The sequence below is a fragment of the Hippoglossus stenolepis genome, chromosome 11, assembly GCF_022539355.2.
Source record: "Hippoglossus stenolepis isolate QCI-W04-F060 chromosome 11, HSTE1.2, whole genome shotgun sequence".
In the NCBI taxonomy this organism is placed as follows: domain Eukaryota; kingdom Metazoa; phylum Chordata; class Actinopteri; order Pleuronectiformes; family Pleuronectidae; genus Hippoglossus; species Hippoglossus stenolepis.
In genome coordinates, this window is record NC_061493.1 from 4,162,321 (window position 1) to 4,188,798 (window position 26,478).

Sequence of the window (26,478 nt, forward strand, 5' to 3'; positions counted from 1 at the left end):
TGGACAGTACCATGTGTGCGGAGTGGCCATCTTGGATTTCAAAGTCAGGGGTGGTGAGGTTCCTCTTAGTAATTCGATAATTGCGACCTCCGAGGTGTAATGGCACGCAGCATGGTTTCAGACACAGCCTGAAGGTGAGTGTCCAGCCAGTCACAGAGGTCAGGACATCTAGTTATGATGCTCAGTGGTGTTATAGGAGATATGCACATCTATATGATGGGGGCTACAATTGATTTACAAACAGTGGTGCTTTTGGTGATGGCCCCTCCACCCTCCAGGTCTTTGTGGGTGCATGTCCTGCTGGTAATCTATGCACAGCCATTTGGACGGTTCAGCAATCAATTACCGTGGAGGGGTCAACAGCATGAAAACACTCAGCAGCCATCCCAGTGTTGTATCCACAACACATCTCTGTGGTCGATGCTGTGTGAGGAAACACGAGGCGTTTGTTTCCCTCACTGGGAGAGCCCGCCGGTGTATCTCACACACACACACACACACACACACACACACACACACACACACGACACACACACGAACACACACAAACACACCCTCACCCTCACTCACTGAGCTGCTCTCTCATCCGCCGGCCCGAGACGCTGCTCAGCGAATCAAGCAGCGCGGAGGGGAAGAGGAACGCGGAGCGACGGAGATGGCGAGCATCACCAACATGGGGCAGAGACCGCTGCTGCTGCTGCTGCTGCCGGGGCTGCTGTGGCTGCTCCTGGCCGTCCACACCGCCAGCGTCCGCTGCCTGAACGGCGACGAGGACCAGAACCAGGACAGCGAGTGCAAGATGAAGAGCGTCACCGTGTCGGCGCTGCCTTTCCTGCGGGAGAACGACCTGAGCATCATGCACAGTCCGTCGGCCTCCGAGCCCAAGCTGCTGTTCTCCGTGCGGAACGATTTTCCCGGGGACGTCGTGGTGGTGGACGACCTGGAGAACACCGAGCTGCCCTTCTTCGTCCTGGGTGAGTGTTCGAGTCCCGGCCGGGTTCCGCGCGGCTCGTTAGCCGCACGCCGGGCACATTACAGCCGCCTCACTTCTCCCGATCACACCGGAGCGTCTATTAGCTTAGGCCTGGCTACACACCATGTTTTCATTGTTTTTAAAAACACCACAGACCTCCGCAACAACCACAACACACAACCTGAACCACACAACGAGCTGGTTGTATGTGTCATCGCATATAAATACGTGTTTTATGTCGGGTAGCTGTTGATAATTAGCCTAGCTCCTCTCACTCCTGACAGTGGGGCTAAATCAACACTTGCTATTTATTATTGCAAAAATAGGCCCGCATAGCATCATAATGCTAACAAACCCGCAGCTTATTGTTTTCTATTAAATTAAATAAAGTGATAAATGTATTTTCTTGCCTGGTATGTTGTATTTTACGACTATCACCCGTGTGTAAGTACATGTGTAGGAATGCACTTGCTGGTTCAGAGCAGCAACCGAACTCCTCTCACTTTTTCTCCAACTTTCAGCCTCATGTCCCGCTGTTGTTTTCCTGTTGTTTTCCTGCTGCTTTATCCTGTGTGTTTTTACATCTGATTTAAAACGGCCACGGGTTAAACCCCCTGTTAGTTCCTCGGCTTTATTAAATCAGCTTTACTCTAAAGTGTCAGGAGGAACGTGGACGCGCGGCGCATGTGAGTTTGGCTCGAAGTGACGCGCTTTGCATTGTGGAAGTTCGCCTGGCCGCTGTCCGTGGTGCTGAACCTCCTCTGCACCTCAGGGCGAGCTGGAGGTCCTGAGGAGCCGCCGACGTTATTGTGAGAGCCGCTGATGCGCATTGAGCAACTCTCTGTGTGTGGTCTCCAGTGCCACGTCAATGGTCAGCTTTGTGACTTTGTTGTTGTTGCGTGGGAGTGTTTGGGAGTCGCAGTTTGTAGCTCTGGGCCTGTATTCTGCAATTGTTTTTTTTGTTTCTGTCGAGCCTGAGCAGCAATCAGCATGGGATCTGTTAAAAAAGTAGGTCTGGTGTTTGGATCTGTTCAGCTGTGTCGTCTGTCCGTGGAGTAGAATAGCCTCTTGCACATGATCCTTTTAGCTTTCTCCGTTGTAGTCAGTTTTCATTTACAGTTCGTTGAACAAACAAGCTTCTGTGTTTGAAAGTTGTCTCATATTTTATACTAAAAGATAAACAGTGTTCCAACTGTACATTCAGACTCTGGATCAGGAGGAAAGATCCCAACTGGGCCCCAAGATGCTAGGGACATGCACCCAGGTCTGATCAACCTGTGGGGGGCCTGCCTTAGAAGAGGGTGTCTTGTGATTAAAAGGCTGAAACACCTGATGGCGCTAAGGTACAGAACTGAACCCATGTCCCTAACATCCGCTGGTGGTCACTAACATCCAATAACATCAACTGGTGGTAGGCCTTAATTAGTGCGGCAGAACAAGGGGTATTCTCCATCTTTTCCTATGTACTAAAATGAGAAAGCGTTTAGTTTAAAAGGCATAGAGGTAATGATGTCTGATCTACTGAGTGGGCCACATGGCTTTAATAGTTCTGCCATACAAACCAGTAGCCAGTCAGATTTACCTTTAGCCTCAGCGTACCCTCAAGTTCAGCCTGTTTCTTTGATTACAAGGCCAAAACTCTTGATGACGCTAAGGAACACAGCTGAGGTTATGTCCCTAACATCTGCTGATAGCTGCTGACGCCTGCTAACATCTTGTTAACTTAAATTGTGCAGAAGACCTTCAAACTTCCAAGGGATATTGATCATATTGTCCTATATTTAGAGAAACATCATTCAGATTATAAAAAACCCAAATCTAACACTCAACTGCTAATATTATTCAGGGAGAATCTGCTGCTTCTATACAATTGACTTTCTCTAAGTATGCCTGATTTATTTATTTGTTTTTATGTTCTGTTATAAAGCACACACGCTGATAGGACAGTAGGAGTGGGTAAGAAAAAGATATGAAATACAAAACCATCTCATCGGAATTAAACCGATTACATATGCAACTCTTGAACTCCTAGATCACAGCACGTTCACAGAAATGTAGACAAAGTATTTATTTGTCTAATTTGCATATCTTCAAATCAGTAGCATTCAGGGCTTTATCCATCTTTACCAGCTACAACAACACATGACACCTTTTAACACCCCGACAGCATTATTATGTATATGTGAGTATACGTACATATGTGAAGAGAAAATTGAAAATATTCTGAAGCATCACTTAGAACTCAACTGATTCAAGTTATGACAAAGCCATATTGATTTTCACATGAACAGTTTTGTTGTTCCTGTGAAACATGGATAGGAAAGAGTGTTGTTTGAAAGTTGTCTGTGTTAGTTCCAATTTAATACCCGTGTATGTATTAGTACAAATATAAAACTTTTGAGGCCTAGATTTGGGAAATCCTAAAAAAAAAAAAGAATTAAAAAATATTGTATAAATATCCCGACCTTTGTTTAATTACATTATTTAAAGTTTATGCAGCACGGAGAATGACAGGTTCCTGATTTAGCTTCAAGCATTTTGGACTGAGGAATAAAAATAGAGGAACAAACACAACAAAGAATTTTTATTTTATCCTATTTATTTATTAATTCCCCCACCCCTCATACTTTATTCAAGGAAGGGTATAAAATGACATACAGAATTTAAAGATCCAGTACTTTCATCTTTCTACCCCATTTCTAGTAAATCACAATGGAAATGAAAAACACACATACAATAATAAAAAATAAAAAAACATCAGCACAACAACAAAAAAAGAAAAGACAAGTACAAACAAACCTGTTCAGCCACCCCCCCCACCCAGGTAGCCTAATCAACTAAGTAAAGTTCTGTAGTACAGTAGTTGTGCTGTGAAGCTACAGTGTGATATCAGTAAGACAGACAAGGGACAGACAGAGGACCAGCTAAATGACTAAACATAGCAGACAGGTCAGTCTCACTCAGGAGGCAACGTAGACATATTGTTAAAATGTAAAATGAAAGGTTGCCATTTCTTAATAACATGTTCCTTAGATCCTCTCAGAGCATATTTAATTTTTTTTAAGGCTCAATAAAACCTCACATCCTTTAGTCAGTCAGACTGAGAGGGTGAGACAGAAGATGTCCAGGCAAGCAGTATTCTGTGACGTGCCAAAAGAGTGGTGAAGGCAGAAATGTCCCTTGCTTGAGTTCCATGTCGGGTAGATTTGGCTGGCACTCCAAAGATGCTAGGAGGGGGCATGGTGGTTGTTTTATCTCCAGAACTTTAACAACAAATAATTTAAACAAGCATTCCATTTACAGCTATTAACGCAGTAATGATTTCAGTGGATTCATCATAACTGCAGTTTTTATATTTGTCTCTGAGATGTTGGAAAATAGTGAAAAACGACTATCACACTCTCTAAGCTCCTAATATGAGCTTCATATTGTTTATTTTATGTCCGAATGTTCACTTGACAATAATGTTAAACACAGAAAAGCAGCAAATCCACCCACTTGAGATGCTGTAACCAGCAAAGGTTCGGCTTTTCTGTTTGATAATGTACAGATGCAACAATTATTTTCATTATAAATCAATCTGTCGATAGTTATTTCTTGATTTATTTCTTGATCAAAACCGATAACGATGAAATCGCTTATAATTAAGAAAAAAAGGACAAAGAGATGTCTGCCACATTTTCCTAAAATCCAAAGTGATTCTTTTAGAAATTTGCTGTTTTTATCTGACCAACAGTAAAAAATCTAAAGATATTGAATTTTCTATCACAATCTATCATTCAAAGTAGTATTTTCACAAATAAGAAGCTGGAACCAAATAATATTTCATATTTTTGCTTGAAAAATGTAGATTTTCCCATCGATAATTACTGGACTCATCATTGCAGCTTTAGCTCAATGACTTAAACAATTAATCAACCAATAAAATGGTTGCAAATACATTTTCTTAATCATATCTAATTTACTACAATTCCACATTTCAATACCTGGAACCTTTTCCTACTTGATGCTGCTGAAACATTTAGTCTGAGTGGTCTAAAAGTAGAGATATTCTAAAACCAGCCCTGAAGGAAATGTCAGATTTAAAAGCAGGCAGGGCAACACAGGATTTAATAGCAGTGTTCTGGGTTTTTTTTGACAGAGAAGTAAAACTTACTCAGTGCCTTGAAATCGTGAATTACCTTTCTTTTACTTTGACCCAGCGGTGGTTGTGCAGTGCTCTGGAGACCCAGCATCACAATAGATTGAGTCAACTCTGCTTTTCAGTACCTCGGCTCCACAACACTGTGTATACAATTACAATATCATTTCTATGTCTATTTTAATTAACAGACATATGGATACTGGGAATAGTCCTGTAAAGGTCCCTAATGAAGTTTGCAGTATTACAGAGTGTTTACACCATGAGACCAGGGCGGCTCTTTGAATAGTTGGAATAGTTCATTTAAAGGCCTAATTTCGACAGCAGTTAATTTGTTACGGAGTGGAGGGAAATAAGCGAAGGCAGATGCACGGCACAATAGATATCTCAGGACCGGTGGTGCATATTAATGAGTCTGAACTTGTGTCTGACATTTTCTTGCGTATGCATTCCGCTGCAGAAAACTTTTAATGAAGACTCGCACTGGGGAGCCCGACACAAATTCACATCGGTGGTGCAACAAGTTTCCCTATAACCCAAATATAAACCCCAGAGCAGCTGCAGCTTCTTATTTAATTATTATTATTTTTTTTCTTTTGTTTGTTACTTGATTTCCTTTGGTGTTTTAACAAAAGCTTCTTTGTGAAAGTAAAGGGGGCCAGCTTTGAATTACAAAAGCAGAACTTTTGTGTTTATGTCTTCTCCGGAATAAAAGATATTCACATTAACATTGTTGGGCTGTTTTGATGAGATGCAGTAATTACATTTGTACCAGCATTCCAGCAGCACTGTGATAAGGTGCCTGCGGAATGTGGCTTGTGGAAGCTCATAACTCTTATGAGGTTTTGGTGTCAAGGATCCACTCGACCACTTCATGGCTGTTTGAATCTGACGTAGCATCTTTACGATTAGTGAGCCACATGGTTCCGATCACTACGACACATGGTGCTAGAATCTCTGCTTCTCTGTGTAAACTCACAGCAAAGGCCAACCAAGCATCAATACAAATATTAGAGGGCCAATACATACCATGCACGGACACTGTATACACCTCAGTAAGGCAATGCTAGCTATTTCTACCATAAAATGCCATTTTACAATGACACCATTTACACCGCGATGAATATCTAAATGACTTCTATGAGTTAGTTAGAGTTTTATGCTTTTCGATTGTCTCTCTAGTCCTATTATGCACAGATATCTGTTTGTTGACTTTCAGTGCCAAAAATCTATCATCAGAAGATAACCTCCAAAGTAATATTCCCATCTCTCTCACACTCTCTCACACACTCACACACACACACACACACACACACACACACACACACACACACACACACACACACACACACACACACACACACATTGTATCTGTTCACAGATTCATGAGGTAAACTGACATTTCTCAGGTCTAGGCGACTCAGTGAATATTTAGCAAGTCTGTGGCAGATTAAGACAATGTATGTTAAATTGAACTGATACTTCACAAACTGGCAATTTTAGTATGAAATACTCTGTTTCATATTGATACAATAGCAGATGTTGTCATCCTGAACTGTGTAACAGGTCATCACCCTTAGTCCATTGTCTTCCTTATTAGCAAAATACTTACAGGACAGTCCTGTGTTTCTAATCAGTCACATTTTAGTTTATATCTCTTGTCATATACCTATTATAAATACAACATTTGGTAATGGTAAATAAAAAGCCAAAGCTTAAAGGCACTCCCTTTTTCAAGTAAAGTAAATGGAAACTGTCTATTCTTCATCGAGAGACTGGACTGCATCTGTAACTTCTAACTTAGGGCCAATGCTAGCGAACAAGGTTAATGTGTCCCTACTGCAGCACACTGTATCTGACATGAGTTAAGCCACCTTTCAAACATACAGGTTTGATAGTGTCACCATTTCAATTAGTTGAATATTACAATGCTGCACTACGATGCTACACAGTCTCCCTCTGACCAGCAGCTGTGTCCTGCTGGTGGATGCAGTCCCGCATCCTCATCAATGTCACATCAGATCCCCTTATCTGTAGCCAACCCCCTGTAATTATGGTCTCAAAGCTGTGTGCCTCATTTTTGGAAGAGAAAAAAATGATGCATCTTGTATTGAGGCCTGCATTTGAAATAAAAAGTATCAGCTTTTAAATGCACACCTGTGTGTGATAGTTTGGGTGCAATTTATATCCACTTTTACGACGGCTCATATTTTTCCTGTCAAATTGCCTCGCTGTGTAAGCATCTATGGAACAATTTGAAAAGAGGGGATTCGGTGACTGACAGTAAATTTCGTCTGAAGGACTGCAGCCACTCGTTAGTTTCAGGGAAAACCGGATATGCTGTTAGAAATGTACCCTTTTGGTGCTGTGTCATAAATTGTGCAGGAGGTTAGGTAGTAAAGTTGCCCTCTGGGAGGGACTCAAACTGTATTTGCTCTGGCAGTGATTTGCACATCTGGGCCAGGGGCTTGGAGGGAAGTCAGCGCTTAACTGCCGCCCATTCAAGCTTCCTCAGCTTTCTGGAACAATAATTTGGCTGGTTCAATTCAGGTCCATGCCACGGAAAGTTTTATATTGCTGCCAGCGAAATGGGCACTAAACTCCCGCGGTGCTTGTGCTTTACATGAGTCCTGAGTGCCGTGTGTCCTTCTTAAATCTTCTTGTCAGATTTACAAAGCTGACAGGACATCCGCTGCTGCAAGTAGTTTCACCTTGTTGTTGTTATGGGTTTGCAGTGAACATCTAATCCACCCTGCCTGTAATGGGAATAAAAAGATATTACTTCCTCATGTGATGACATTGGACTATGATGATGTTGTCAAGTGAAATATGAAGCCTGAACCTGAATTATGCTGTTGCTACAACTGCACTTTATCCTTATTGTTTGTTTATTTCATTTTTTTTAATATTAACTTTATATTTATTTGAAATGTTGAAAATGTGTGGAAAAATGTCATAGTTTTAGTTTCTCAGTGTCCAAAATAGGATACGGTAAAACAGTTTACTGGGTGATTCCAACTACTTTCTCACTTCTTGACAGTTGTCATTAGGAAAACTTCTGCTTGTTGGGAAATAGCATGATGCAACCGAAACCCGTTTTCAGACACCTTGGAGAGTTTCACACATGAACAACGCAGCAGGAGATTCTCTGCTCAGACACGATCACACCAACACAGAACTCTCTGGAGGATTCAGGTGAGAGGTGTTGCAGCAGACAGAGGCCGGGCATAAACTATTAATTCTGCTGCGGTGATCACATGCTTTTGTTTACAGCGCGTTAACACCAGCGTCGGTTCTCACCACTAAAAGCTCCCTTGGCGTCTTCGTCTGTGTTTTCTTAGTGTATGGCTCCTCTTCTTCATCTTAAGATATTTGTATCCTAAATGTTTTTTTTTTTATTTTTGCAACTGTCACATGTACGAAACGTCATCACACCCACTTGCGTGCTCTGGATGATCTCCTGTTTCCAACATTCTAACATTGGACACAATTTGGACATTCTCCTGAATCTTTTCAAGGGGACTTGTCGGAGAAACTCAGGAGAAAGTCCAGAGGCTCTCACTTGGACAATTGCAATTTCACATATAGCCCCTATATCAGCACATTATCTGGAGTTCAGTGCATGTGTGAAAGAAACTATATTGACTTCATAACCTAGACAATCACCCACACTTTTGTGTTTTTTTTTAACGTCATAAAGATAGTCTACCATCTATCTGTTTTTAAATATCTAAATTATACAAAACAAACTTTTGCTAATTATAAATTCTACATTCACTGACATCAGTTGTTAAGAGTTGTTTTAGTTGACTGAGAGTTCACTTGAGAAATTATAATTTCCTCAACTTTTATAACGCTGCATTTAAAATCAATTAAAGATTCTGGCATTTACGTAATGTTGTCAGCAGGTTTTTTAGAGCCCAATGTGTCAGGTGCCAGCAAACCAGAGAAAAATACAACTTAAATATAAAAACAAACAAAGCAAAGATCCTTACATTTGTGAATATATGGATGTTTACTTTTCTGTCATTTAAATAACTGATCCATTGACTCTCATAATGTCTGCTCTATCATTTGTTGATAGCAGACTATGGACTTCAACCACACATAATGTTTCCCATCATTCAAGCATGTTGATGGATAGAGAAACCAGTCATTAATTTAAAAGCATTATGAGTTTCACTTTGAATGACAGTGTGCATCCCCACAGCATCAGCATGAAACCTCCTCCACACTGTACCTTCACTGTCTAAATGAATACTAACCAGTTGCTCTCTGGCCTCTTGCTGAACCGAATACCTTCACAGAAAATAATGTTGAATCTCCATTTCAGTACTGCTTTTTAAGTTTTGTGCAGTTGTGTGCATTACTTACAATTTCCCAAAGTGAAAACAAGCTTTACTCACAAACAGTATAACACCAGTGCAGTAGCTGTAATCCGGCTTATTCATCACAATCCCCTTAACCCATATTCTGTTGAAGCTTCGCTCTGTGAAAACAAATTTAAGACAGCCTTTATGCTGCAGATCTGCTGTTCCAGGAGGGATTGGTTGGAAACTTATTGTCAATAATTGGTGGGAGGAATTCCACAACTCTCGAAAACAGTTTCTACTTTTGAGAAGACACTTCAGCATGGGGTGGGACCCTGGTGTGAAGTGAGAACCGAGGTTTGAGATGAATTCCCCTGAACAATGAAAACTGGCATCATATCTTCCTGTAATGAGACATATTCATTATGTCAGAGACTGGTTGGCAAGCACACAGCTCTTTTACTGAATGTTTCGCAGGTTAGGGCCAACATTAACAGTTAACTGGTCAGCGTGTCTTCCTTAGAGGAATAATTTTGTTCATATCCAGGGTTTTATTCATGGCCACCAGTAAAAACTCTTTATTTAAGACATGTCTTGGTGAGTTTAGTGAATGCAGCAACATCGCCAGAGACAAAGTCAGAGAACATCAGTGATGTTAATAATAATAATAATACATTTTATTCATAGGAGCCTTTCACAGCACTCAAGGTCACCTTACAAGGCATAGATAAAAACAGAACCAAAAAAACAATGTTTTAAAAAGATCAATAAAATTAACAGTGAATAAAACATTTTGTAGGTTGGCCAAATGAAAAAAAATAATAATCTGACTGAATATGCCAAAAAGATGGGTTTTGAGACAGGAATTGAAAATAGAGAGAGTCAATGTCTGGTGGGAGGGAGTTTCAGAGGAGGGGAGCAGAGCGGCTGAAGGCTCTAGATCCCTTGGTGGTCGAGCGGGCAGGTGGTACAGTGAGGTGGATGGAAGAAGTAGATCTGAGGGTGCGGAAGGGTGTGTCGATGTGCAGGAGTTCAGAAATGTATAGAGTAGCGAGATAATGGATGGCCTTAAAGGTGAGGAGCAGAATTTGGGGAAAAAAAGCGGTATTTTACCAGAAGCCAATGCAGCTGCTTTAATGGAGGGGGTTCTGGAAATGATGCGAGCGGCAGAGTTCTGCACTTGTTGAAGTTTATGAGGGAATATGTGAGGGAGACCAAAAAGAAGGAAGATACAGTAATCAATGCGGGATGTAAATGGGCTGTGATCGAGAATGGCAGCGCTGTTGGGTGTGAGGGATGGGCAGAGGCGATTAATCTCACGTGATGGAAGTATGCGGACCGAGTACCATTATTGATGTGAGCTTGGAAAGAAGGTGTGCTGTCAAGGATGACACCCAGACTCTTAACCTAAGGGGAGGGAGAAATGAAGGAATTATCAATGGTAAAGGAAAAACTATCTGATTTTGTTAAGGTGGATTTGGTTCCAATAAGGAGAACCTTGGTTTTATCACTTTTGAGTTTGAGGAAGTTGCAGGAGAACCAGGACTTGATTCCCTGTAGGCAATCAGAGAGGGAGGATGGAGGTAGGATTGTTGGACATGTAGATGGTGTCATCTGCATAGCAATGGAAATGTATGTTCAATTTACGGAAGATAGCCAAAAGGAAGCAAATAGATGATAAACAGAAGGGGCCCCAGGACAGAACCCTAGGGAACACCAGTAGTGACTGGATATGGCTGGGATTAAAATAATTGAGTTGGAGGAACTGAGTGCGGCCAGAAAGATATGATTTAAACCAGTCCAAGGTTTGTTGATGCCAATGGAGGATCGTCTATCAAGGAGAATATTATGAGAAATGGTGCAAAGGGCTGCAGTCAGATCAAAGAGGATGAGAATGGTCAACAGTCCGGAGTCAGCTGCCACGAGAAGGTCAATGATGATTTTTACAGAGGCCGTTTCTGTACTATGGAGGGGGTGGAAACCAGACTGGAATTGTCAAAAAGGTTATTGCCAGATAAGTGAGCATGGAGCATGTTATCATAATCAGCAATATCCCAAAACTACAAAAATAAGACTCAGCTTGTAAAATATATTGCTTTAATGTTGGGGACATGATCATTGGTGAGTTTATTAATATCACAATATTTTGACAAGAGTTGATCATTTCTCAAGTAAAAGAAAATAATGTTTCCAGCTTTTCAAACGGGAGGGTTTTTAGGTTTTTCAGTTTTATGGTCATTGAAAGCAGAATGTGTGTGTAATGGTTTTGTATTCTGAGTGTGTTTATTTTTCCGCCTCTTTATTAAGAGTGTTTTCTGTTTAATTATTACCTCGTGTTTCTTGTATATCCTTGTGTTTATGTTTGTATATGAGTCGTTTCGGTGTCGCATGTTTTCCCACTCCTTGTGTTCTGTTTCCTGTTTTATTTTGTAGGCTCTGTTCCTAGTGTGTTTTCTTCACTTCCTGTCTTTGTGATTGTCTGCACCAGTCCTCATGTGTTCCACCTGTGTTCAATTGCCCCTGCCTTCCCTGTGTGTGTATAAGTCTCTGTGCTTCCCCTTGTCGGTTCGTTGTCTTAATGCCTGTCTTAGTCCCTGTCGTTATGCTTCATCTCCTGTGCTCGCGTCCCCTGCTTCTTCTGGTCTCTTGTAAGCGTCTGGTGTTTTCCCCCGTGTGCTCTGTGTTTTTTCAGTTTTTACTTTTTGAGATTCCTGCGTTTGTTATTTCTCTGTTGGACATTTTCCATTAAAAAGACTATTTTTGTTTAAAACTCTGCATCCTGGGTCCACTTGCCTAACCGAACCCGACAGTGTGATTGATTTGGAATGATGGTCAGACAAAACAAGACCCACCTTGCAACAACATCTTAGACATGGCACCATTCCAAATAACATTTGTCTTTATTCTCTTATGAAATACTTAACCTATATATAAAAATTACCAAGATGGCACAGGAAAGAGGACATGAGTTCAATTCAGAAACGGGCCGCCAACCACCACTATTACCTTTCAAATCAGTAATACTGATGGCCTCTTGTTCTCATTAGCTTTGAGTAGGAGTATGTGTAGGGATTCTTGTCTGTGGTCTTGGGACTATGGTTAACATGGTCTGTAGCCATTATGCCAGTCCAGCCCAGAGAACAGTGTCAATCCAGAGTCAAGGAGGGGGCTTTGCTGTCGAGTTAGCTGTTGTTTTAGCTGATATTTGCTTCTATTTTGTTACAATGGAACCACATCTATTAGCATTTCCTGTTTAAGCACGGGTGTACACACAACTATTACTGATTCACTTTGAAAACTTAAAACACAATGACTCTCAAATAAGTTCTGGAGTTATAAGGAGGTTTTTTCCCCCCCTAAAGATGTCTAAGCAAATTTATGGAAATGTTTTCGCCATGGACATCTGTGATAATGATAGCCTCAGGAATGTATCAGTCACGCTAAATCTAAAAATGTGCATCATGTCTGAATGTTCAGATTTGACAGAGTTGTAACTCTGAGAAGTAATAATGTCAATGCAAATTGTGGCAATCAGTCACCGAGGGAGTTTTTATGTATCTTAATTGGCTCGTGAGCTTGAGCTGCAGCTCCAACTGCTGTGGTGATAAGTGGGCTGAAAACAGGCCAAACTCCAATAACTAATGTCGCATTGTTTTTTTTAATGCAGCATCTATCCCCTTCACCTCATGCAGTATCTTTAGCTGTGTCTCAATTTGGGGGCCACATCCTTCGGAAGCCGCATTTAGAGACCAGTTGCGTCACAGCGGCGTAACTAGACTGCCGTAAACTTCAGAAGAATTCATTTTTAAATGTAAGTACCCAACTGAACAGCTAACGGTTCACATGTTGAAAGAAAAACACCTTTTCCACGTTTTTAATCAACCAAAGAACATTTACGTCCGTAGCTTTGTTGCTAGGCGACGACTGTTGGGGCGGGACAAGCTGGTGACGCAATAGGAACACCAGACTGTCTCATTTTGGTCCGTCCGACTGCCATCTACGTGGCCTTTTTGAGGATACTGCCGACGTCAGCTGCGTAGACCGGGACTTCTGCACGATGCGGCAGCTGAATTGAGACACAGCTTTGGTCTCGCATGTCTCCCCCTGCGCCTCGACAACTCTGGTGTTGCTGTTTTCCAGTGACCTCTGACACACGTGATGGGCTTATAATTGAAAGTCAGTCATTGCCATGTTGTTGCATTACACTACATTAGGGTGTACCTTCACGTTTTCAAGTTTGAACAAATTCAAAGTGGCACATTATTCATTCAAAACTAATTTGAACAGAATCCATATAATGTATTTTATATCCATATGCACCCCCCTCTGACTGGTGATGAATTTTTTAAATATCCTCTGCTGGAGCACAAGGCAAACCACTTGAAACGGTCTGATGTGCGTGGAGACTGTATATTTGGAATCCAAACAGGTCATTACTGTATAAATATTTTCCTTTTTTTTTTTCATGTTTGAAGCATTGCTCGAATTTTAAATACAAAGTGACAGCCAGACAAGAAATACAGAATATTATTGACAGTGGACTTTAAAACTTTGATGTAAAACCCTGTTTTGTAAGACATGGGAGATGTGTGTGATGCTGGAAGAAAATCTGGTCTCAGAAAATCCTTATATATTCAAATCCATACTTTCATATTCTGAAATGCTCTCAAGAAATATGTTGTTTTCAGCATTGAAACACCAAATGCAGCCTGATGTCATTAAGTATAGATAATATTGTCCACCCAAGGAGGTGGAACCTCCATTACTAGCCGCTGAAATAAACTTGACCAGTCATCAGATGCTTATACTCATTGTGTTGTTTTCTTTGTAAATTTACCTTTTAAATATTTTCTAATGGATAGCTGGATTACATTTTTTGAGTCTGTAAAAACAAAGTAAAGCTTGTGTTGCTAGAAATGAGGCGAGGTTTTAGTGTACACAGCCAAAATCATTGGTAATCCCTCCTGTAGATTAGGTTCAAGCTGTCAGCGAATAAATTCCTTTTACATTAATGTCTCAAATTAATCTCTTTATGTCAGAATGCTAAATGTAGCACTGTTGGACAACGAGGACATTATAGGAAGTCAAAACTGCATTAAATGCAAAGGTTTGCATAAAGGTCCTATTAACTTTTGTTAAAATTCTGCTGACTGCAGCCCTTGTCGTTCACAATGAAGGGACACAAAGGGATTACGTTAGTGATTTTAATAATCATGTTAAAATGTGTCCACTTTTCTGAATAACTGCAAACACCTAATCCAATCCAAACCCCTATTATAATACCTAGAGTTTAACATGCACTTAAAAGCACATGTTCACCTAAAAGTTGATTACAGCGTCTCATTTACTGATCAGCACATTCTGTAATGTCGTGTCATTAAGCAGAACGTTGGTAGTTGAAAGGTTGGGGACGTTGAACCTGGACATTACAGGTGCTAATTAGCAGGCTCATGAAGAAACTGCTGTTTCAGGTGTTTACAGCCTTTATACCAGCCTTTGTATCTGATTAGCAGGACAATAGTGCACAGGCGTCGTCTATTTGAAGCTGAAAAACCAACAAGTGAACTGAAGTGACTGAAATCTAAGCAGCTCAGATACTTCAGGTGTTTATAAACCGTATAAAAAAGTCATATTCCCATTAAAAACATGACTTTTATGTGATTAAGACAACAATATTAGACTGTGCTCAGATTCTGAACATGCATGTTCTCAAGTTTCAAAACATTTCCAATTTTACTGTAAACACAAAGCATTTCCTGTAACGACACATTGGAAATTCTAGTTAGTATATAACATTTTAATGTTTGTTGCAGCTTTACTCAACAGATGTCTGTGCCAAACTTTCCACCTTTCTCCAACTTTGATTCACTCCCACCTCTGCTATCATGACCTGCATTGAACAGTGTTTTTCAACACAATAAATCAAATATAAAGAATTATTCACTTATTTATCTTGACATTTCCATTGTTGGCAGATGTAGAGAGTTGTGCTGGACATTAGGTTCGGAGTTCTCTTAGAACATCCATGAAGTCCATCACGACTGCCCGATCCCATTATCCTGTCTGGATCCCCAACTAGAGATTCTGTTGGGATTATTAAACATGTCTTTGTTTCTTTTTTACTGGAACCAGGACTGGACATGATAAATGGTATGAATTTGCCCATTGGTATGGATTGTGACACTCCACTGTTGATCGCTTGAGCCCTCGCAGATCTAAAGCGGCTGTGACCCTGCTCCAGCCTGTGCAGGTGAATCGCCTGTAAAACATGAGGGGCCCATGCGGCTCTGTTTGGAAATGAACCCAGCATGATGTGATTTTTAAATAGCGTGCCTACAGAGGTATAACACAACACAACAATTTAATCCGAGGTGTAACACAAAAGCTTGCTCAGTGTGTCCAGGAATCTGGTGTTTTTGCCACTTCAGCAGGGGAGTGTGCTGATTCTTCTGCCTTACCTTCGACACACAGCTTTCATTCCCTCAATATTTGCACCAGTCAGCAGTTGCGTTCCTCTGTGCCAGTCTGTGGACACAGTAGCCTTCAGTGCTAGCTATTATTTCAGTAATTACTCGGCTGTTACTTCGGTAATTACTCTTGACGTGTAACCAATCAGATATTGCTCAAAGTATAATCCGTAATTAAACAAATTTAATGTATCAGCAACTGGATAACAGTGATCAATTATGATGATTATGAAAATTCTGAATATCTGATCTGGTGATTGACCTTCACATTAGGTACAAGAGAGATACAAGAACTAAATGTGCCTTATAGCTTTAAATCTGGATTTCTATGAGACCCATTTGTGTTTGTTAGTTTATCATAAAGTTAAAATCATTCTGTTTGTGGCTCCTTTAACTGTTGCAATTGTTTAATTCACACTTTCGTTTTAAGACAACTTATCTGAATACTTCCGTGCAGAGGATGATCTAATTTAATTGGTCTTGACTGACACCAGGGCGTCCATGACTGCTGATCCTGTTAAGTCCTGCGCAGCATTTTATCTTGTCCATTTTACCAAAATGTCCTCTCCTCAAGCTCCGTGTGCTCAGTGATTTGCGCGGGCGATGTGCTTGATTCACCACAACAGAATCCTCACTTCCTGCATTGCCCTCGTGTTGAGGGTAAATCAGTGATTAATATCAAGCCGAGATCAAGGGAAGCCAAGAACGGGGAACTGGAGGAGAGCACAACAGGAGCATTTAGACAGAAGGAGGGCCGAAAGATGTAGTGAGAGAGCGGCGGAGGCAGAGAGACTGTAAAGCATATAGCTGCTCGTGAATGGTTGCCATGGCAACACGATCGGGTGCTTAGACAGGAGTTCTACAGAAAGGTGGCATTTTTATCGCCGCAGCAGGAGAAGACAGGAAGGAGGCAGAGACATTTGAGGCAGCACCTTTACCATCCACACACTCTGGGAATCTGAATAGTGATTACCACCAAAGAACATCATGGTATCAGACAGCAAATCATCAAATGTTTTTTCTGCTCAGGGCCAACTTCATTTCACCTACAGCCTTTCACCTTCAGTCCTGCTGTGTTGTTTCTCTCCATAATGTCAGAATGGAGTCAGTGGGGCCTCGGATGTGAGGAGTGCCCCAGAATATCATGCTGTTACACAAGAGGCAGCTGCTTTTACACCTCTTGATTGCCAATAAGATTTCTTTTCAGCTTACAGTTATTGTTGCAATGCTTCTGCTCAAGTTTTTTTGACATTTGCAACAGCAGTATGCAAATATCCAGATGTTGAAACACAGTCAGCCTTGGTTTCTCTTTTTTGAAATTGTTATTATGGGGCTGGTTTTTGGACCTAAATGCTTCTGTGGAAATGACCAAAATGCTTCTGTAACACAGTCAAGTCTGGTCATTTTGAGTTACTTTTGTATATATATATATACATACTAATAAAAAATATAAATAAATAATTTTTAACATAAATTTGCCAAGTTTATGTAGGCAGACCTTTTCTGTAGTCTGCTCAGACATATTTTTAAATGTGTGTTCAGTTTTTTTTTGCATAGACAACATTTAAATTTTTTCAAAATGTATATATGTATAGAACTATGTTTTGATTACAATATTGTATTGAATCTGAATATAGCATTTAACCTAACAACTAAATCCGAATCCCTTTATTTTTAGTCTGAATGTTTTTTTTCTGTCAACATAGGCAGGTGTCTAAATTATTTATTATTAATAGCAAAAAGCTCAAAGATCCGTAAAGTCAACATTTGGTGGATGAGAAGGGAGAAGCGGTTTTGAGTGGCAGCCTAATTAGTTTCCACAACTTGTTGCTACAACCTGAAAATGATGCACACAGCATCAGACATGACATGTTAATTAAATGGTGTCAGACACATTGAAATAACAGGTGTAGCTTCCTTCATTTTACACCTCAGTTTTCACTTTTTTTTTACTTGCTTCAAATACAGATGTTAAATGCTTGAATGACATATGGGATTACTCTCCTGAAACTGATGAGAGTCATCAGGACTCATTCTACAACAGAAACACAGTGCACTCATGACTGCAGAGTGGTTTAACAGAGGGGGGGCTTCGTTCATCTCACAGGAACTGTCTCACAAAGATCATATTAATGAGTCAATAACTTGGCCGTTACTTTTAATTTAGCTGTTATGGAATCATATAAAACAGGTCTACCACTGTTAGCATTCATTATTTTGACTTGTAAAAGCAGTAGTTTGATTTGTCTGTGTTCATAAAAAACAAAACATAAAAAGAGCCAGGGTGGTAAATGTTCAATAATAGATCTGTTAGTGATAAAAGAAATTGAGCAGGCCATATTAATAAGGTACAAAAAAAAGATCCAACAGTACCAGCCCGATGTCTTACTTTATTTGGATCAATTCAACTGGGCCATGATATATTTGAGATTGACTGGTGTGCAAGACCTGACAAAACAATACTTTAATCTCACTTTTATGGGACTACCAACTAACTTTGTGAAATGTAAAAGAAAAGCTGAAAAACAAGAACTTGAAAGTAGTCTAGAATTGTGTGAACAATTTAAATTTTTGATGTTTGACAGTTTTCAAGCACACATTTTATTCAACATCAGAAAAGTTATAATTCATTATGGAGTATTTTTGATTCTTCTACATCTTAGTAGCACTGCCACTGGATAAAACAGGGGAATATTTCAAACATTAGTCTTTTCTCCTAAAAAAGTCAGCTTTGTGAGGGACGCAAGCAAAATAAATCAGCGAATGATAACAACATAAAGGCACACCCCAAACACATAGCCTGTTTTTGCCAGCTCCCTTGCAGCTTGTTGATATAGTTTTCAAAAAATGGTCCTGCTGCCTACGTGTGTTTTATTAGGCTGTCAGGCCGGGGGGAGATCAAGGCAGAAAGAAACTGTAATCTGTATGCATGCTCACAGAGGCCAGTGGGAGAGGGTTAGGAGCTGGACAAACAGTCAGACACCGGCTACGAATATTTTTCATCCTTGTTTTAAGATTAGGGTGTTGTAATTTATGGCACCCCATGCACAAACCACCTCTGAGAGTTCTTAGAGCAAACAAAATGAAAGATTGGAGAATCTTGTCATTACGTGCCCACACAGGCATGTGGAAATTCACTCACATGGAAAGAAAATTGGAAATCAAATTCCCCAGAGAATCTCAGATGAGCTTCCGTTAAAGGAAGCACATGGAGAACTAGTTTCTGGGTTTCCCTCTCTGTAAAAGCAATACGTCTTAATTTGCCACTGTCATCGCAGGCTGGCCTCGATCTGTCACTTTCCCCACCTTGTAGAGAGGTGTTACAGACAAGAAGGACACCGGTTCAAAGGCAATACAACTTTTTGCCTGTCATTCCAGACGCCTGGTTAGTTTCAAGCTGATTGAACTCTGTACAGACTGTTTTGATTCTACTGAGTTTTTTGGGGTCAAAACTCTCTGGTGTCTCAGCCAAACTGAGATTTAATATTAAAGACATGAAACATACAATTGATTTACCTTTACGAGATGCATAATGTGTTTGTAAGTGATATCTGCCAAATATCCAATATCAGACCTGGCTTATTTGTAAGTGTTTTATTTGATCTACCGTGAAAAATCTCATTACACAAGAAAATGAATCAAAAATGGATGGATCATATTTTCTTTAGTCAGTGAAGCTCCAAATGCTTCATGTCCTTATTCCCCTTGTGTGCATGTACAGTGTGGAGCTGGAAGCTACAGCACCTATACCAGCATTTTCTAAGCATTTCATCATTTTATCTTTTTGTCAAACTACCTAGCTGAAGCTAACTTTTGTCATAAAACTGTGTTTTACAACAGCCACATACTGTATTGCTGTAGCATCATGGGCAAAACTTTTTAAGCCAGCTAAATTCAAGAATGTTAAAAATGTTCATGTGTCTCGTCGTCAGGGATCACAAATGGATAAACATAGTTCTTTCATTTTACCCATACATTTATAGTCTGAACAGTGTAAGACTGTATATATTACAGGTGTACACATTTTTGAGAAGTAGTTTAATTGCTGGATATTTGCAGCTACCTACTGGCACATCTCAGTCTCCCCTTGGCATCTCCTGACCTTGTTATGTCAGTCTCTCAGTCTGAACCCGGGGAAATATGGTTGCTCGAGATCAATCACTCAGAATCTAAAATAGGGCAAACAGTTCTCTTGTCGGTTCTCAACGCAGTTTAAAAAAAGATAAGTTATGTCTGTCGGAAACCTGGGTCAAGGGTGAATGACAAACATTTGCATTTTTTCCACATCGCTGTGGCCTTGATATGTCAGCCACGTTGTCTTTGACTGAAGTGGACGTTGAGCTGATTGGTCTGAATCGTGGTTTTATCAGGTCAGATTTATTTCAGCAGTTGTAGTATTTAATAATAGGAACAGCAATATTGTGTTGAAAAAGAATGAAATGGGCAATCCTCTCTAAATGGGAACTGACACATTATTGTCAGCCTCTCATTGGGTGAATTGTATTTCATATATAAACTAATGTCAGTCTTTTATGAAAGCTTGTTGGCAGGGCTGTCCTGCACTCAGCCACTGCCAGCAACTCATTTTACAAAATGGCCTGCATTCCTAAGTACTCGTCCTCTGTACATTATCATTCCCTTTATGTAGCATTGATTGGGACGCTTGCCTAATTGTCAACTAAATGACATAGACTACTTAGGGCATCGCATTATCATATGTATTCAGGGTTAACAAATTAACACATGATCAGTCATGCATGAGAGACGTTCTGATAAAGAGCCGTCTCCCTTCTGCTCCCACATAATCAGATCAACCAGAATTACGGCCCTCGTGGTTGTATGTCTCCAATCTCCCCTTCTGCTCCTGAGTCATGGTGTTGAATAATGTCCAGGAAAGTGATTTTGCAGCACATAATGATGTCATAGTAAATCAGACCTTTGACCGTTTGACTATTTGAAATGGCATCACCTAATTTTGTTATAATTACTGTGCGAATTCTTGAATGATTGCCAAAAAATGTTTTTTTGCGAGGTCACGATGACCTTTGACCTTTTAACCTAGACGGCGGAATGTATGGACAACAAGAAAACATGCCCTGGTCCACGGCTGTCGACGGCACAGAGGCATAGAAACTTGCTTAAAGGTTATAGCTTAATTATGCAATAGTAGTTTATATATGCTTCAGTTATTGACAGGTTGCCTCATGAAAGTCAGTGTATAACCTGATAAAAGTCGATGGAAACATAGGCAAAAGAAGCAGTTTTGGAATATTCTTGAAGGGCTCAACCTCAATGTGAGTGAGGCTGAACCAGATAGGTGGCTCCTCGTCTCCTTCCATCGTTCCTCCCAATTCGATAAGCTACGCCACAAGGTATCAGATAGACAGTGCTTTGCCCCTTTCACAGAAAGCCTCTTTCTTCTCAATTTCTCTCTGCTAGAGCCACTGCGAGTAGCAAACAAAAGAGATCAGCAAAAGGGGAATTTCACTCATCTCCACATTTTTTTTCATTTTGCCAAGCACAACATATTTCCAGTGATATAATTCCTAAAGTCAACCCCTAGCTGACCGCGCCATTGGCAGATATATGATCAGGAAAATTTAAACCAAGTGGATTAATAAGGAACAATCCTTCACACAATGTCAAGATTGGCCTGAGGCTGGTACTAGGGCGGTGCCAGACAGCTGTAAATATGGAGAGCATGCCAGTCGTGCCATGTCAGTGAAATATTTACATGGTCGTGAATTCTCAATTTGTCAGCGATTGCTCCCTTGGGGAGCTCATCGCCCATAAACCATACAGGTGGTAAAAGTAGAGGCTGTTTATCATAAAATGAACAATGACACAGGTTTGGGGACGAACAGTTTAACAGGGTCTTAATTATACATCACTATGAGCTAAAGTTTCAACGAGTGAATTTTCTGTCAAGTTTTAATTTCTTCTTTGTTTTGTTTTGTTTTTTGTTTTTCATTACTTCCATACTCACATGCAGTAGATACAAATGTATTTGTTTAGAGTTCCGAAAGTATTTAGCAGGGTATTGCTACAGCTGATGCTGGTGCACACACACATATATACTTGGGAATCCTTGCGGAAAACAGGCAGTTATCATTATGCTAATTAAAGGGCCTTTTTTAATTAAACAAGTTTTTGTTTACCTTCAGCACATCCTGTGTATCCTCAGGATTTAATGGATTTGATAAATGTTTTCCTTTCCTCACTTAACAATTCTCAAAGCTGGAAAAAGGCTTATATTGCTTTATAACTGTGATCGCCCAGGGAAGAAGCGCTCAATAAGTTCTCATTAGCACCCGCAGGACAGACACATAGAGAGGGCAGGTGTTATGCCGAGGTCTACCTGCCTGCTGAGAGCCACATGCCAAGGTGAAGAGGAGGCTACTGATGTTGAGCCGAGGTCCGAGGATGGTAAAAACATTACGGATTCTTTTGACAGACCACCGGCCCACTGACATGGCAGGCTTCTGCTGATCGGCAGCCTGACTATGACAGATGGTTCAATTTGTTTGTGTGAGAGAGAAACAAAGAGAGAAATCGATACTGGGGCAAACAGCGCGGCACACACAACGATGCAAAACACTAAGTCAGAGATCTAGAGAGTTTATGCTATGATTATGGGCCATGTCTTTCCATCATTGTGATTCTTTGCCATATGTTTAGTCACGGGCAAAAAGCGTCTTAAAGTCTGAGTCTGGGGTTTGTTTGGATCTGAACTTTTGTGGGTCTCATCCGTGGACTGTACTGTCTGACATGATTCTCACATAATGATGAGAGAAGTTAGTGGTGTTCTGAGTCTGTTGTGGGAACCAGTCCGTGGTATATTATGCAAAGTACTCTTTTCTGGTTTTTCATACCCAAACCACATCTATGCAACACAACTAGTCCCTGGTTTTAGGTAGCAGCTCCTTGTTGGGTCTTGACTGGTGTTGTGTGGAAGTAGGCAAAGTGTTGTCCAATTGAAGTGAAATAAAAAAGAAAACGTATGATGAAACATATAAAAAAAAGCTCCTAGTGCCTCTCGTGATGAGGAAGATTCCGGAAGAGGGGGCTTTAATATATAATCACAAGAAGCTCTGACTGCTTATGTTTCTACTCAACAGTCAGACAATACATATGTTTTCTCCAGCCTTTAAGTGTCTTACTTACAATTCTGTTAAACTTTGCTACTTTTGAAAGAATAAATGACATATTCATTGTCTTATAGGTTTCATTTTGAAAAAATTTGAGCAGGATAGGTTTTGTTTTGCTTCAATTTACAAGGTCAAGTATAACCAGGCGCTTGTCAGGTCAATTAAGGATGTTAGGATAGTTTTGTGAGATATTGTGTAAAAACACAGGATTGATTATTTTATGACACCTTTTCTACTTGTTTTATTGGTTATATTTATTTGAGGGATAAACATTTAAATTATTTTATCACTAAAGTCAAACAAAAAATAGTTGTTCTTCTTGTGGATACTCTATCAGGTCACCTAATTTTTAAACCAACTAATGACAGCAAATTTTTGGAAAAGATAATACTGTGCCATTTTCATTCAATAGCCAGTTGTAGCTATAGTGGATGCTTTTCAGCGAAAGGAGATGTTTATTTTGTATTTTCTTCTACTTCAAGGGCGTCCTTGCCCCAATTTTTCTTTGGTCACCAGTAACTACCAAGGCTGCAGGAGGAGGTCAGTTGAAATCACAGCAAAACATTTTCATTTAGAAACTTAAAGTAGCATCTTTCCTGCTGGATGGGGTGTGGTTAGTGCAAAGATGCTGCCATGGTCTTGATTAAAATACTTTTTTACGTGTCCAAATAAATTATGCTCTAAGCTAATTTGTGCTTCGAAATCAATTTTATCTTTGGCTCCTACTTATAAGATTTACCAATTAGGACGATTTTTATCTTCCTCCATGTAACCTCTACCTCATTATGGCTCCTCCTTTGAGCTCCCCTGTTATCTCCATTCTCTGATGTCCCAAAATACAAGTTAAGCGTCAGCTCTGCATCTGCCTGCGACTTTTCCTCACCCGAGTGATCGTGGCAGCCCAAGCGTACATGTACTCAAAAATATGTTTGTCACATATCACAAATCAAGGGTATAAGCAACGGAAGCCAACATATGCTAACAGAGCTCAGCAGGCTTCGAGTGGGAGGGCTCCATGTTGTCAAGCATACCCTTCAACTCGCTCAACACTTAGCTGGAAGTGTAAGATCACGACCCAGCGGGGAGCTAGTGGCGGCTGTATGTGTGAGTTTTTTCAGGTATTCCTAAAATAGTGTGTGACATTAAGCTGATGATTAAAGCCCTCAAGGGGTTGGCAGGTGAGGGAAGCAAGAGACAACCAAGCGAGGTGGCAAACGTATGCTGATGTGAGAGGGAAGGGTGAAGGAGAAAGAGGAAAGTGAAAACTGGAAAAGATTGTGGATAGAAAAAGACAAGGTCAAACGTGACAGATGGCAATGAGTTAGGGAGGGAGGAAAGATTTGCGTTGAGAGGGGAATCGAAGACGAGCAGACCGAGCGAGAAGATGAGCCTGTCGATCCGTTTGATAAGTGGCTATAATTGTCAGGGAGTCGTGGGCCCAGGAGCTGCTGCTGATGAAGCTCGGCTTTGTTTGCTCTGCGGTAATGTAATTAACTATAAGATACAGTCGTTCTCTGTGTCTAAATGCCGAAACATTTCTTATTTACTGCCGCCATGTCCATGAGCAGAAATACCAAAGCAAAGCATTAAGCAGCTGTCAACTGGTGAAATGTGTGCGCGCAGGCTTCTTGCACTTTGAAAGAGACCATTTGACTGAAGCATTATACTCTCAGCTGCGTTGCACAAATTATTTTTGCCCTACAAGACTGTGCTGACCTTTCAAAAAGTTGAATGACTGCATCCGATAGATACACAATGGATGCACCGCTTTTAATCTCGCTGTATTAGCGAGGCCTACCAAGTCCAACTGTCAGAGGCTTGGATGACATCGGTGCTTTGTGGCGGCCCTGGGCTCATTTCTAATTCTCTCTTAGTGAAGCAGCCTCCTCCTCTTATAGTTTCTGTTCACCTCCAGAGTGATTCGGTGTTTTGATTTTTTTTTCTCGGCAGGCCTTCGCTGGCAGAAGGCATCTATCCCCTCGAGATGGGAAATTCACACCAGCCAGCAGCCAAGTGCTGGCACACTTTGGCAGTGGCTGGATTTTTATATTTTTTTACTAATTCTCTCTTAATTTCTTCCATCTCCTCTGACAGTAGCTAGTGAGAAAACATCATTAGCATGTTAATCATCTCCCACGTGGCTTCATTGAAAGATAAGGATGCAAAGATGTGATAAATAAAAACAGTGATAAATTGTTAAAATAAAACCGCTTCACAGTGACTGGTGTAAATTGTCCAGAGTACCAGGAGGAGTGTTTTTGGAAAGAAATGTTGGTGGGAATAAAAACATTATCTCCATTGCACCTGTTTGTTCAGCAGAGAGCATAACGGAGGGGTGTAACCATTCTCAGACCATGCTGGATACTTTGCACTATTGTGATCTAACTGTCAAGTTTAGCTAGTTTAATTTGCTCACTATTGATAATAACCATGAGATTGTACACATGTGAGTGAGGGAACACGTTGCCTCGTCAACAGGGTGTTTTTTCTACTGTTACATGTCCTGTGCTCTGTAATACATGGAACCCATGGTCTTCAGTTTGACTTCAGACCAACAAGGTGGAGTGCTAGCTCTAAACACTAATACAGGTGCTGGATGAAATAAACAAATGGAGGTACAAGTCACACAAAGACACAGCATGCTGCACTGATGACAAATGGAATCCAACAGAGCAATGTTGTGATTATGCTAAATGAAACCAACCGAGTGCTGGTTGCAATTTCATATTAATGTAGATACAGAAGTGTGTTCTTGTCTTATCTAACTTCAAAAGGTTTGGATGCATTATTTCCTGAAAATCTAATCTGATTCAATAATACAATTATTTAAAGGGGACATAGCATGCCCATTTTACCACAAGTTGATATGGTTCCTTGGGGTCTTAATGAAATGTCTGTAACATACTTTGGTCAAAATACCACAAGGATCATTTAAAACAGCCCTCCACAGAGCGACCTGTTTTGAGTGCCTGTTCCTTTAAATGCTAATGAGCCAGCTCCCCCTCCCCCTCTCCCCCATGATTTTAAACGATATAAATTACATATTTTATATGATATAAATTATCAAATATGCATCCCATACTTTGTATTCCCCTTCTGTTGTCCTGGAGTTTTAATTTTCCCAATCACATAATTAAATGTCCCCTCTGCCCATCCACTACAAGCACACAAGCAGACAGACAGAGAGAGAGAGAGGGTGGGGGGCTATGAAGACCATCATTTACCCCCGAACCCCGACATTCAACGGGTACAACAACAAGCGGAGAAAGCAGAATCGCGGGCTGACCTTATATATACAGTCTATGGGGCTGACCAGCGGAGAAATGCTCGTCCCGTGTGAACAGCCAGGCGGCTGCGCGCTGGAGAACGGCGCTGCGCTGCCTCGCAGCGGCGCTTACGCGTCCGGTGTAAACCCGGCGTCACGAGTGTTGGGGGCTCT

The 26,478-nt window shown here is 40.7% G+C and overlaps 1 protein-coding gene across 6 annotated transcripts in view; it reads left to right on the top strand.

Annotated features, from left to right (window-relative positions):
• The first annotated feature begins 532 nt into the window (after positions 1 to 532).
• The window catches only part of astn1 (astrotactin 1), a 423,848-nt gene continuing 397,902 nt past the window's right edge, over positions 533 to 26,478 (top strand). For 4 of the 6 annotated variants that reach the window (XM_035171471.2, XM_035171474.2, XM_035171470.2 and 1 more), the window contains exon 1: positions 533 to 974. In XM_035171471.2, coding sequence (XP_035027362.1) covers positions 656 to 974 — 319 coding nt within the window. In that variant the 5' untranslated portion in view covers positions 533 to 655. The remainder of the gene's footprint in view (positions 975 to 26,478) is intronic. The other 2 variants (XM_035171468.2, XM_035171472.2) reach the window with 1 other exon arrangement.